At 43.7% G+C, this 12,416-nt stretch overlaps 2 protein-coding genes across 4 annotated transcripts in view; one reads left to right on the top strand and one right to left on the bottom strand.

Moving 5' to 3' along the window:
* The window catches only part of LOC127432446 (NACHT, LRR and PYD domains-containing protein 12-like), a 612,890-nt gene that overhangs the window by 391,876 nt on the left and 208,598 nt on the right, over window positions 1–12,416 (bottom strand). The gene's annotated exons all lie outside the window — the stretch shown is intronic.
* Window positions 1–12,416, top strand: part of bpifcl (BPI fold containing family C, like) — an 86,530-nt gene that overhangs the window by 31,416 nt on the left and 42,698 nt on the right. For all 3 annotated transcript variants that reach the window (XR_007895748.1, XM_051683564.1, XM_051683566.1), the window contains 2 exons: window positions 11,173–11,236; window positions 11,355–11,415. Coding sequence is in view for 2 of the 3 variants with exons in the window: in XM_051683564.1 (XP_051539524.1) it covers window positions 11,173–11,236; window positions 11,355–11,415 (125 nt within the window). In the remaining variant the exon portion in view is untranslated. The remainder of the gene's footprint in view (window positions 1–11,172; window positions 11,237–11,354; window positions 11,416–12,416) is intronic.

The raw sequence follows: 12,416 nt of genomic DNA, 5'->3' as shown, positions 1-12,416 counted from the left end.
TAGTTGTCATTCCGAATATATCGCATTAATTCTGAATATATAGTTGTAAATCTATATATATATATAAATATAAATCTGAATATATAGTTGTAAATCCAAATATATAGTTGTAAATCTGAATATATAAATATAAATCTGAATATTTAGTTGTAAATCCAAATATATAGTTGTAATTCAGAATATATACTAGTAATTCTGAATATATAGTTGTCATTCCGAATATATCGCATTAATTCTGAATATATAGTTGTAAATCCTGAATATACAGTTGTAAATCTATATATATAAATATAAATCTGAATATATAGTTGTAAATCTGAATATATAAATATAAATCTGAATATATAGTTGTAAATCTGAATATATAAATATAAATCTGAATATATAGTTGTAAATCCAAATATAAAGTTGTAAATCTGAATATATAAATATAAATCTGAATATGTAGTTGTAAATCTGGAATATATTGTTATAATTCTGAAAATATAGTTGTAAATCATGAATATATAAATATAAACCCAAATATATAGTTGTAAATCATGAATATATAGTTGTAAATCAGAATATAAAGTTGTAAATCTGAATATATAAATAGATATCTGAATATATAGTTGTAAATCAGAATATGTCAATATAAATCCAGATAAAGACTTGTATTCTGAATATATTTTTATAAAAATGACTTTTTCATCAGGCTTATTGATAGACAAGCTCTAATATTTCATATCTGACTATTTTTTTGCTTCATCGATCTCTTGCTGGCCAGTGTTTGGAAGCCCAACGGGTCCTTCGTCACAGTCAGTTCAAAATGGCAGACTTCTCTATTTATTTGGTAGAATAACAAAATTTACTTTATCGTTTTTCAGAAGGACAGCTTAATATGTGCATATTAAAAAGACCCTCAAGACACATTGAAGACCATATCAATATCATTATGGCACTCATGAGAACTCTTAATGGATTGCCAGCTGGAAATGGAAATGTGCTAGATCTCTTATTTTATATATAGTTTTATTTTCTTCCCTGAGGTCCACTGATAATGTTAGTTAAGTTTTTTTTGTTTTTTTTTTTGTTGTTGTTGTTTTTTCTTCACCAAAACAGTCATAATTTAGTAATATATGATAATTTTCCACCCTGTTTTTTGCTCTCTGTCTAAATGCTCTGTTTTGGCTTCAGCTCCTCTTTTAAACGTCAACACCCACTGTTCTAAATGGCTAACATCATGCAGCCCCTCAAATACAGCCATATTTGAAATTCAATCGGAAGAGAATGAGCAACCCCACAATATTGTAAAACTACTTTTCAGTGTTCACACATAACGCACATCCAACACATTGCATCCGAATATATTAAACTGTTCAATTGTAGACAGCCTCAAGCCATTGCATCCCGTCGCATCAATGGATGCGCCTGGTGTAGACAAGGTTTCGGCACCATAAACATTTGAAATATTTATGAATGGAACTGTATACTTGCATTCTTGACTGAGTCAAATAGTGTTTTTAACTGCCCCATCCTTCAATGACAATTCCTTGACAAAGCTTGAATCATTTTATGACTAGTTTACAAACATATATATATATATATATATATATATATATATAGTGGTGTGAAAAAGTGTTTGCCCCCTTCCTGATTTCTTATTTTTTTGCATGTTTATCACACTTCAATGTTTCAGATCATCAAACAAGTTTAAACATTAGTCAAAGATAACACAAGTAAACACAAAATGCAGTTTTTAAATGAAGGTTGTTATTATTAAGGGAAAACAAAATCCAAACCTACATGGCCCTGTGTGAAAAAGTGATTGCCCCCTAAACCTAATAACTGGTTGGGCCACCCTTAGCAGCAACAACTGCAATCAAGCGTTTGCGATAACTTGCAATGAGTCTTTTACAGCGCTGTGGAGGAATTTTGGCTCACTCATCTTTGCAGAATTGTTGTAATTCAGCCACATTGGAGGGTTTTCGAGCATGAACTGCCTTTTTAAGGTCATGCCACAGCATCTCAATAGGATTCAGGTCAGGACTTTGACTAGGCCACTCCAAAGTCTTCATTTTGTTTTTCTTCAGCCATTCAGAGGTGGACTTGCTGGTGTGTTCTGGATCATTGTCCTGCTGCAGAAACAAAGTTCACTTCAGCTTGAGGTCATGAACAGATGGCCGGACATTCTCCTTCAGGATTTTTTGGTAGACAGCAGAATTCATGGTTCCATTTATCACAGCAAGTCTTCCAGGTCCTGAAGCAGCAAAACAGACCCAGACCATCACACTACCACCACCATATTTTACTGTTGGTATGATGTTCTTTTTCTGAAATGCGGTGGTACTTTTACACCAGATGTAATGGGACACACACCTTCCAAAAAGTTCAACTTTTGTCTCGTCAGTCCACAGAGTATTTTTCCAAAAGTCTTGGGGATCATCAAGATGTTTTCTGGCAAAAATGAGACGAGCCTTAATGTTCTTTTTGCTCAGCAGTGGTTTTCGTCTTGGAACTCTGCCATGCAGGCCATTTTTGCCCAGTCTCTTTCTTATGGTGGAGTCATGAACACTGACCTTAACTGAGGCAAGTGAGGCCTGCAGTTCTTTGGATGTTGTTGTGGGGTCTTTTGTGACCTCTTGGATGAGTCGTCGCTGCGCTCTTGGGGTAATTTTGGTCGGCCGGCCACTCCTGGGAAGGTTCACCCCTGTTCCATGTTTTCGCCATTTGTGGATAATGGCTCTAACTGTGGTTCTCTGGAGTCCCAAAGCTTTAGAAATGGCTTTATAACCTTTTCCAGACTGATATTTCTCAATTACTTTCTCATTTGTTCCTGAATTTCTTTGGATCTCGGCATGATGTTTAGCTTTTGAAGATCTTTTGGTCTACTTCACTTTGTCAGGCAGGTCCTATTTAAGTGATTTCTTGATTGAGAACAGGTGTGGCAGTAATCAGGCCTGGGTGTGGCTAGAGAAATTGAACTCAGGTGTGATAAACCACAGTTAAGTTATGTTTTAACAGGTGGGGCAAACACTTTTTCACACAGGGCCATGTAGGTTTGGATTTTGTTTTCCCTTAATAATAACAACCTTCATTTAAAAACTGCATTTTGTGTTTACTTGTGTTATCTTTGACTAATATTTAAACTTGTTTGATGATCTGAAACATTTAAGTGGGACAAACATGCAAAAAAATAAGAAATCAGGAAGGGGGCAAACAATTTTTCACACCACTATATATATATATATATATATATATATATATATATATATATTTTTTTTTTTTTTTTTTCTTTACCAAAACAGTCATAATTTAGTAATATAAGATGATTTTCGACCCTGTATTTTGCTCTCTGTCTAAATGCTCTGTTTTGGCCTCAGCTCCTCTTTTAAATGTAAATACCCACTGTTCTAAATGGCTAACATCGTGCAGCCCCTCAAATATTTGAAATTCAATCAGAAGAGAATGAACAATCTCACAATATTATAAACTACTTTTCAGGGTTCACACATAATGCACATCCAACACATTGCATCCAAATATATTAAACTGTTCATTTCAAGCACAACTGGATGCGAGAGGCGCGCCACGTCAAAAGCAATAGAACCCATTATAATCAATGATGCTGTCTTCCATAGAAGCATCCGTTGCAGTAAACAGTATACAGATCTCCTGTTCTATTTTGTGCTGTACATGCTGGCTACTACTGCCAACAACAACAACACAAATAAATGGTTTAGAAAGTTTGTGTTGACACGCACAGTGTAGACAGCCTCAAGCCATTGTGTCCCGTCGCATCAGTGGACACGCCTGGTGTAGACAAGGCTTCAGCACCATAAAATATCATGACATTTGAAATATTAACGAATGGAACTGTTTACTTATGTTTTTGACTGGGTCCAGTAGTGGTTTTTAACTGCCCCATCCTTCAATGACAATTCCTTTGCAAAGCATAAACCGTTTCACAAGCAATCCACACTGAAATACGCTGAAGACACATCCACATGACGCACATACATAGTCCAAAGCACAATAAAGATGCACACATCCAGTTTCAAGTTTATCATCCTGTACTGAGGTGCACATCACCAGAAATGCATCAAAACAGTTAAAGACGTCCATTTAGTGTGTGTTTAAATACACCAACAATTAAAAATAGCGCAGATGGCAAAAGAACAGCATGTTAAGCTGTTTGTGCACACAACAACAAGTGGTAGAAGCTGAATGGAACCGAATGGCTTAAAACTGAGTTGTAATTTGACACCGCGTCTTTTAAAAGCGGCGCCAGAGACATGACAACAGAGACATCTGTGTATTCCATGTTTATATACAAAATAATTCAAAATAGTCCAGATGGGTCCCATTTGGTGTTTAGGAATAGTAAGACCACACTAGGCCACACTGTTTGCCATGCTCTCTCTCTAACTCTCTCGAGTAGGAACTGAGCCCCAGGGCCAGTGGCCGGGGCCGGGGCCAAGGGTGCAAAACTGTTGTTGTTGCAGAGGCAGTCATGAATTAATGTGTACCCCTAGTGACATGGGGAAGTTGCGGGAGTAGAGAACGTCATGGTTACTTGTGTAACCTCCGTTCCCTGATGGAGGGAACGAGACGTTGTGTCGATGTAGTGACACTAGGGGTCACTCTTGAGAGCCCAAGACACCTCTGGTCTTTGATAAAAGGCCAATGAAAATTGGCAAGTGGTATTTGCATGCCACTGCCCCGGACATACGGGTACAAAAGGAGCTGGTATGCAACCGCTCATTCAGGTTTTATGCTGAGGAGCCGATATAAGGTCCAGCCATTTCAGCGGGTAGTTCAGCATTGTGGCAGGAGGAACAGAGGTTACACAAGAACCATGATGTTCCCTATCTGTCACTCACTCGATGTCGTGTCGATGTAGTGACACTAGGGGTCCCTATACGAAACGCCACAATTGGCTGAACTGTGTTACGTGAACTGGCAGTGTGTGGTGGGCAGACTACTGTGTGCCTCATAGCCAGCACCCCAGGTCGACACGTAACCTCCCCCATAGTTATGAGTATCGAATGGCCCTTTGGGGACAAGTTGACTACTCAAGAGACAGAGACAGGCTTAACCCAGTCGTGGCCTCTTTTCCCATTCTCTTTTTCCACTCCCTAAAAAAGAAGGGGGATTATCCAACTGGGCCGCCAGGTCTAGTCGGGGGGTGTCCCTCCCAAGGGGAAGACACCGCAGAGACCACGCCTCGCCCAAAAATACGTCACATGGTCTTTCCGACCATATGGAGAGTCTTCAAGGTAGATCCTACCAAACAGGGGAGGAGTTACTACAAACATGGAGACTGGGGCAGAGGGGCTCTGCCCAAGGAATATGCAGATTGCCAACAGGGAAAGGAATTAGCAGAAGATATATATCGCATGAGGTTAGCCTTACAGAGAACCGCCACATGCGGAGCACCTACCCCAGAACAGGACTCTTAGTTAGCATGTGTACTGGGCCGGCAGTGAGTCTCTCCGAAAACTCGACTGCCACAAGGCTCGGAGGAAATCAACCAGGGAACAAAGCTTGTGAACACTACTGGGAATTAATGGCGCACGTCTTCAGCTCCAAGGGAGGTGGAAGGTGCTATGTGCAAGCGATACACCCGGCCGACTATCCCGGGCTTATGCGCTTGTATTGCATGCCACTACCTGGGACGAAACCGGTTCCACCCAGAGGTTGTAGAATCTTGCGAAGGTGTTGGGTGTTGCCCAGCCTGCTGCTCTGCAAATGTCTGTTAGAGAGGCACCCCTGGCCAGTGCCCAGGAAGCCGCTACACCCCTGGTAGAATGAGCTCGTAGCCCTACCGGGGGCGGCATGCCCTGGGGCACATAGCCTGGTCGGGGTCTCAGGATCACGTGAGAGTAACACGGACCGAACTCCAGGCACATTTCGCTGACAGAGAACGCTTGCAGGTCTCCTACCCTCTTGATGGAAGTGAGCGCAGTCAGGAGGGCAGTCTTCAGGGAGAGTGCCTTAAGCTCAGCTGACTGCAAAGGCTCAAAGGGGGCTCTCTGTAGACCCTGAAGAACTACAGAGGGGTCCCATGAGGGAACAAGGCGCGGTCTGGGGGGGATTCAGCCTCCTGGCGCCTCTCAGGAACCTGATGATCAGGTCATGCTTCCCTAAGGAATTACCGTCGACTGCGTCGTGGTGTGCTGCTATGGCGGCAACGTACACCTTCAAGGTGGAAGGGGACAGCCTTACTTCCAACCTCTCCTGCAGGAAGGAAAGCACTGATCCGACTGCACATCTCTGGGGGTCTTCCCGTTGGGAAGAACACCACTTAGCGAACAGGCACCTCGTAGAGGGGGCCCTAGCCTGAGTGATCGTGTCTACCACCGCAGGTAGTCCTTCCTCAGGGGAATTCGCCGGGGGGGCTGTCGTGAGGAGCGTGAGGTCCGAGAACCACGTCTGGGTGGGCCAGTAGAGTGCTACCAGGTTGACCTGCTCCTCGTCCTCCCTGACCTTGCATAGGGTCTGTGCAAGTAGGCTCACTGGGGGAAACGCATATTTCAGTACTCGCAGGTCCAAGATTGGCCGCAACCCACCGCCGTTTTTTGGTACGATGAAGTAGGGGCTGTAAAACCCCTTCTTCATCTCGGCTGGAGGGACAGGTTCTATCGCGCCCTTCTGTAGGAGAGTAGCGATCTCCGCGCGCAAAGTAGCAGCATTTTCGTTTTTGACCAAGGTGAAGTGAATACCGCTGAACCTGGGCGGGCGCCTGGCGAACTGAATCGCGTAGCCGAGTTGGACGGTCTGGATCAACCATCGTGACAGATTGGAAAGCGTAAGCCACACATCCAATTTCCGTGCAAGGGGGACCATGGGGACAATGTCGTCGGACATACCGGCAGATGGGGCCTCGCGGCAGGGCAGAGCTAGAAGGTACCACAACATGTTGTGGCTGTGCTGAGTCTGGGGACATCAAAGCACTTACCGGGCTCCTTGTGACCACCCCCGGAACAGCCAGGGATGGGGGAGGAAGAGGCCTGTCCTCGTAACCCATGGAGACTGCCACATTGGGGGCAGTTGTGTGCCACAGCTGGGCGCTCAGGGGCGGAAGGACCACCGCTACAGCGCCAATTCTGCAAGGAAAAACCCGTGGACGGTAGTCGTGATGACACCGTGCACACCGGGTATGTGACCCAGGGAGGAAGGAAACTGCTCTTTTGCTGAACTGTTGGATACCGCAGCCACTTGGGCATGCGGTGAAAGCAAACAAAAAGGCAACAAAAGATTTTCCACCCGGCCCTCCACCGGGGGATTGAGCGGTCTTTTTACCAGCTCCAGGTGAGTGGGCTCTCAGGGGCGCTTTGATGACCTCCGTGGGTATTGAGGCACCGGCTGTGAGACAGGTGGCGTCTGCTTCCTGCGGTGGGCTCCACACCGGGGCCGGGCCGAAGGGGTGGACCACGGCGGAGCCGGTGCAGTCTCCGCAGGGGGATGCCCTTTGCAAATAGCAGATGGGGTGCGGGATCTTGAGCCATGCCGGGGCAGGATGTGCCGGATAGCCTCTGTCTGCTGCATCACCGCCGAGAACTGCTGGGCAAAGTCCTTGACGGTGTCGCCAAATAGGCCAGCATGGGAAATGGGGCAGCAAAAAACCGTGTCTTGTCAGCCTCACCCATCTCGACCAGGTTGAGCCAAAGGTGGTGCTCCTGGACCACTAATGTGGCCATCGTCCGCCCGAGAGACTGCGCCGTGACCTTCATCACTCGGAGAGTGAGGTCGGTCGCCAAGCACAGTTCCTGCATCAAATCTGAGGCGGAACTACCCTCATGCAGTTCTTTCAATGCCTTGGCTTGGTGGACCTGCAGGAGAGCCATGGCGTGCAGGGCAGAGGTGGCTTATCCAGCAGCGCTGTAGGCTTTAGCTGTTAGGGACAACTTGAGCCTACAGGGCTTGGATGGGAGCTTAGGGCGTCCGAGCCAGGTGGCGGCGCTATGCGGGCATAGGTGCACTGCGAGCGCCTTATCCACCGGGGGAATCGCCGTATAGCCCCTGGCCGCCCCGCCATCGAGGGCAGTGAGAGCAGGGGAACTGCGGAATCGGGGCCGGGCAGTAAAAGGTGCCTCCCACGATTTCGGCAGCTCCTGGAGCACTTCCGGGAAGAAAGGCACTGGAGCAGGGCGTGGCTGCTTTGAGCGGTGCTGCGAGCCCAGGAACTAATCATCAAGCCGCAAGCGTTCAGAGGAGAGTGGAGGTTCCACTCTAACCCGATGCTCGCGGCTGCCCGGGAAAGCATGTCCGTCATTTTGGCATCAGACTGTGACTGGGCAGTCGTCCTCGAGGGGGGGAGCCCAGCTGAGGCTTCTGCATCCGACTGGACAAGCCCACTCTCTGATGCTGCGCTCGAGAGCTCATCATCTTCGTGGGCTCCGAACAAGAAGCCAGACTCACCGTGAGACGAGCCGGCGAACTCATCCAGAAGCCCGACTTGGGGCATGCTGGGGAATGGGAGGTCCGCGGGGGATACCCAGCAAAGGCGATCCCATTGGGGTCCCCAAATTGCCCCCAGTGCTAGCCGCGCTGGCCTCATACCCGTAGGTAGAAGGACCGAGGCAGGAAGCAAGCCGCGACTGCAACGTTGCCATGGTCATGTTCTCGCAATGAGAACACGAACCATCCATAAACTCTGCCTCCATGTGGGTCGCGCCCAGACACGAAAGTCAGCGATCATGGCCATCTGAAGTTAAGAGATAACGACCACAACCAGGAATAGCACACAATCGGAAAGGCATCTTTAAAAAGACCGATCTTTAAAAAGACATTCCGTGTGTGCCGCTCTTTTAGAGAAATATACTCTTTTAGAGGGAAAAGCTCTTTCAGAAAATATACTCTCTTTGTTTTCTGACGAAGCGCCCAGGGGCGTTCTCTGCAGTGCACCAGTGCAGAGGAGGGAGAAGCCGCTGAAATGCGCCGTCAGATCCAGCAGAGGTGAATGAACAGTAGAATTCAGCTCAGTGAGCATGACCGTTCGGCTCCGAAGAGAAAATCTGAATGAGTAGTTGCATACCAGCTCCTTTTATACCTGTATGTCCGGGGGAGTGGCATGCAAATACCACTCGCCAATTTTCATTGGCCTTTTATCAAAGACCAGAGGTGTCTCAGGCTCCCAAGAGTGACCCCTAGTGTCACTACATCGACACAACATCGAGTGAGTGACAGATAGGGAACTAGGTATTTTGGCAGCTTTGTTTCAATAAATGCTTTTATTGCATTGGGGATTAAGTTTTGAGTTCTGAAATTTACAGTAGGTTTTTAATAGTAGAAAGACCTCCTTATACGTAAAAATATCAAGGAAAATGTTATTCCTCATAACGTGACCCCTTTAACAACTCAATGTTGCGGCCAGCCTTCAATTTAGTAAAGCAGAAAAAGACTCGAATTGGTCTGGACAACTGATTTGGATCATCATTTTACAATACTGAATTATTTAGACATAAGACCTACTTTTAATTTATATAAGAACATCTGTATATGATCATGCCTGATCATAAAGTTATATATTCAGGATTTACAACTATATATTAATATTTATATATTCAGATTAACAACTATATATTCATGATTTACAACTACATATTCAGATTTAATATAATAATTTCCTGTTTCCAAAGACGTCCATCTAATTCATGTTTACATATACCAACAATTAAAAATAGCACAGTTTGGCCAAAATGACGTGCCCATGACACATTTGTGCTCAAAACAACAAGGGGCAGAAGCTGAATGAAAGAGAACTGCTTCTCCCTTTCAGAGTTGTAACTTGACACCACATCTTTTAAAAACAGCGAGACACATGATAGCGTTCAAAGAGTCTGTGTATTTCATGCTTATACACAAAATAATTCAAAATACTGGAGTCCAGATGGGTCTCATTTTGTGTTATGTTAGGAATAGTAAGTCACACAAGGCCTGCTCTCTTGACTTGAACTGCACGCCAGTGGGTGGGGCCAAGGGTGTGATGACACATGTTGTGGGATGTGGAAATACAAATGAGCAATGTCTTGTGATGTCACAAACAGAGATTTCAAAATGACACGTTCCAGCAGGGTGGCAACTATAAATGCTCTTTTTTTCAGACTGGGGAGGAAGTTTGAGTTGTGCAATTTACAGTACGTTTTCATTGTTCAGTTACCTCTTATATGTCTAAATATCAAGGGAACTTTTATTCTCCATATCATGACCCCTTTAATAGCAAATAAAACCAAGATCATTGGAAATCAGTCCAAAAGATAGACCTGTTTCCAGTACGACAACAGTTCCCACTCCCCTCCCCTACGCTAAACAATGAAGGCTGGAGTTTCCTTTGCTAACAATGTTGTCTTGTGCTCCAAAACCTTGTTGTCTATTTTGTCTTGTTCTCCTTAGTGGCAGCTTAAACACACAATCCTGACTTTTGAAAATCAAATGTTTCAAAATCTAAACCATTTTCTTTCGAACATATAAAATGTGTAAGTCATCTCAGTATCAGTTTAGTTTAAGTACTGTAATTACTTACAGTAATACTAAAGATGTACTGTATATCTACTGTACACTTAACACGAATAGTACCTCGACCAACATATAGATGGTGCTCTTTCCAGTCAAAATGCTTCAATATACAGTAAGCCTGTGTTCAATGTGAAAACATGTAGGTACGCCTATGCCAATTTTTACGGTTATAATCAAAAGATTAGTGTGCTGTAAATTCACTGGTAATCTATTGTACTCTATATGGGTAATTTTTTACCCAAACATCACAGCTGTTATCATTTTAAACAAAACAAGTGTTAATATGTGTTATTAGAAGAAATAGTGATGTAACACAGTGGTAAACTCAACTGGCCCAACTTTTTTGTTATGTTGCAATCATCTGATTTGAAATTATATATAAAAAATGTATATGATATTAAAATATATAAATTAAATCAACTAGGTATAACATCAAATAATGTGTTGTTGTAGTGCTTTCAATATAGCACAGGGTCAATAGAATTTACTTATTTATTTATTTTTATTTATTTATTTTATTTTTTTTAGCATTTTCCATATTATCTCAAATTGTTTGGATTTGGAGTTATTCCATATCCCTGAAGTTGTGAGTGAAGTGATCATGATAATTTCAAGTGTAGATAATAAGATCTACAGTCCTTTACACCTGTTCAAAATGTGTTTTGTCTGCAGCATTTTGTTCCAGCTGTTTGTAAGTGAGTTCAGTGGACACATTTCAGATGTGTTACGTCAAAAGGTTTGTCATGCTTTTAAAGACAGATACACCAAATGAACACTATTGCCTGTTGATGATGCTTTTTATTGTTATGTTTTCATTTGTCTTTTCCTTCCTTCCTCTTTCTTTTCTTTCTTAGATTTGCCAGGCAACCGAACAAGCAATTGTTGACTTGGAGAGACACCTACAGGAATTTTCTGGTACTGACAAGATTTATTTTGGCAGCAGTGTCAATTTACTTAAACTTATCCTCATGTTGTTGCAAACATGTATGGAACACAAAAGATAACATTTTGAAGAATCTTCACACAGCTCTTTCCTATATAACTTCAGCAGTGATGGACAGTAGCTTCACTATAAATGAAGTTATTAGCTAAAGGGTTATTTTACCCAAAAATAACAATTCTCTCATAATTTATTCACCCTCATTCCATCCCAGATGTGTATGACTTTCTTTCATCTGCTTAACACAAATTAAGATTTTTAGAAGAATATTTCAGCTCTGTAGGTCTATGCAATGCAAGTGAATGGTGACCAGAACTTTGAAGCTTAAAAAGCATATAAAGACAGCATCAAAGTAATCCAAATGACTCTGGTTAAATCCATGTCTTCAGAAGTGATATGATAGCAAGGAAGGATTTAGACATTTAGAGTAGCAAGGGGGTGGCATGCAGACTATGAGGGGTGGCAACACCAAAGCAAGCGCCCATGCGTAGTTCTTCTGGATTAACGTACCAAGCTTCATTGCAACAAGTATGTAAAAGATGAGGCGAGGAGCAGTTTTTCCTTCTTAAGGTGAGGCTTTATTTTCCCCTCTTGGCGACACCACTTTACAGTTTACCTTTACACACTAAACTGACACTAACACACACTGCTTTCATAAGTAAGCTTTCACTACTAGAAAATCCTTGCTCTGGCTCGGCTCTGTCGTATCCAGTCTCTCTCTCGACTGAGTGTGAGACTTACTATTGTGTCGCTCTATTTATGCCTCTCTCCCCGTGCTCACTGAAATTAGAGACAGGTGTTAGACACAATTTAGCTCAGGTGTAAGCGCCCTTACCGCTTTCTCTCTCCGGAGAGATGCTTGACCACGCCCCCACTGCCACATATCCCCACCGCCCGACTCAGGCCGGGGCGGCATCCGGCCTGCCTACCACTCCCCCCCATTCCTGGAAAGGAAGTCGGCGACAGCCATCTGCGC

This window comes from Myxocyprinus asiaticus, chromosome 42 (assembly GCF_019703515.2).
Source record: "Myxocyprinus asiaticus isolate MX2 ecotype Aquarium Trade chromosome 42, UBuf_Myxa_2, whole genome shotgun sequence".
Taxonomy (NCBI): Eukaryota; Metazoa; Chordata; class Actinopteri; order Cypriniformes; family Catostomidae; genus Myxocyprinus; species Myxocyprinus asiaticus.
The sequence above is the reverse complement of the archived record's forward strand: the minus strand, read 5'-3'. Positions and strand labels throughout refer to the sequence as shown.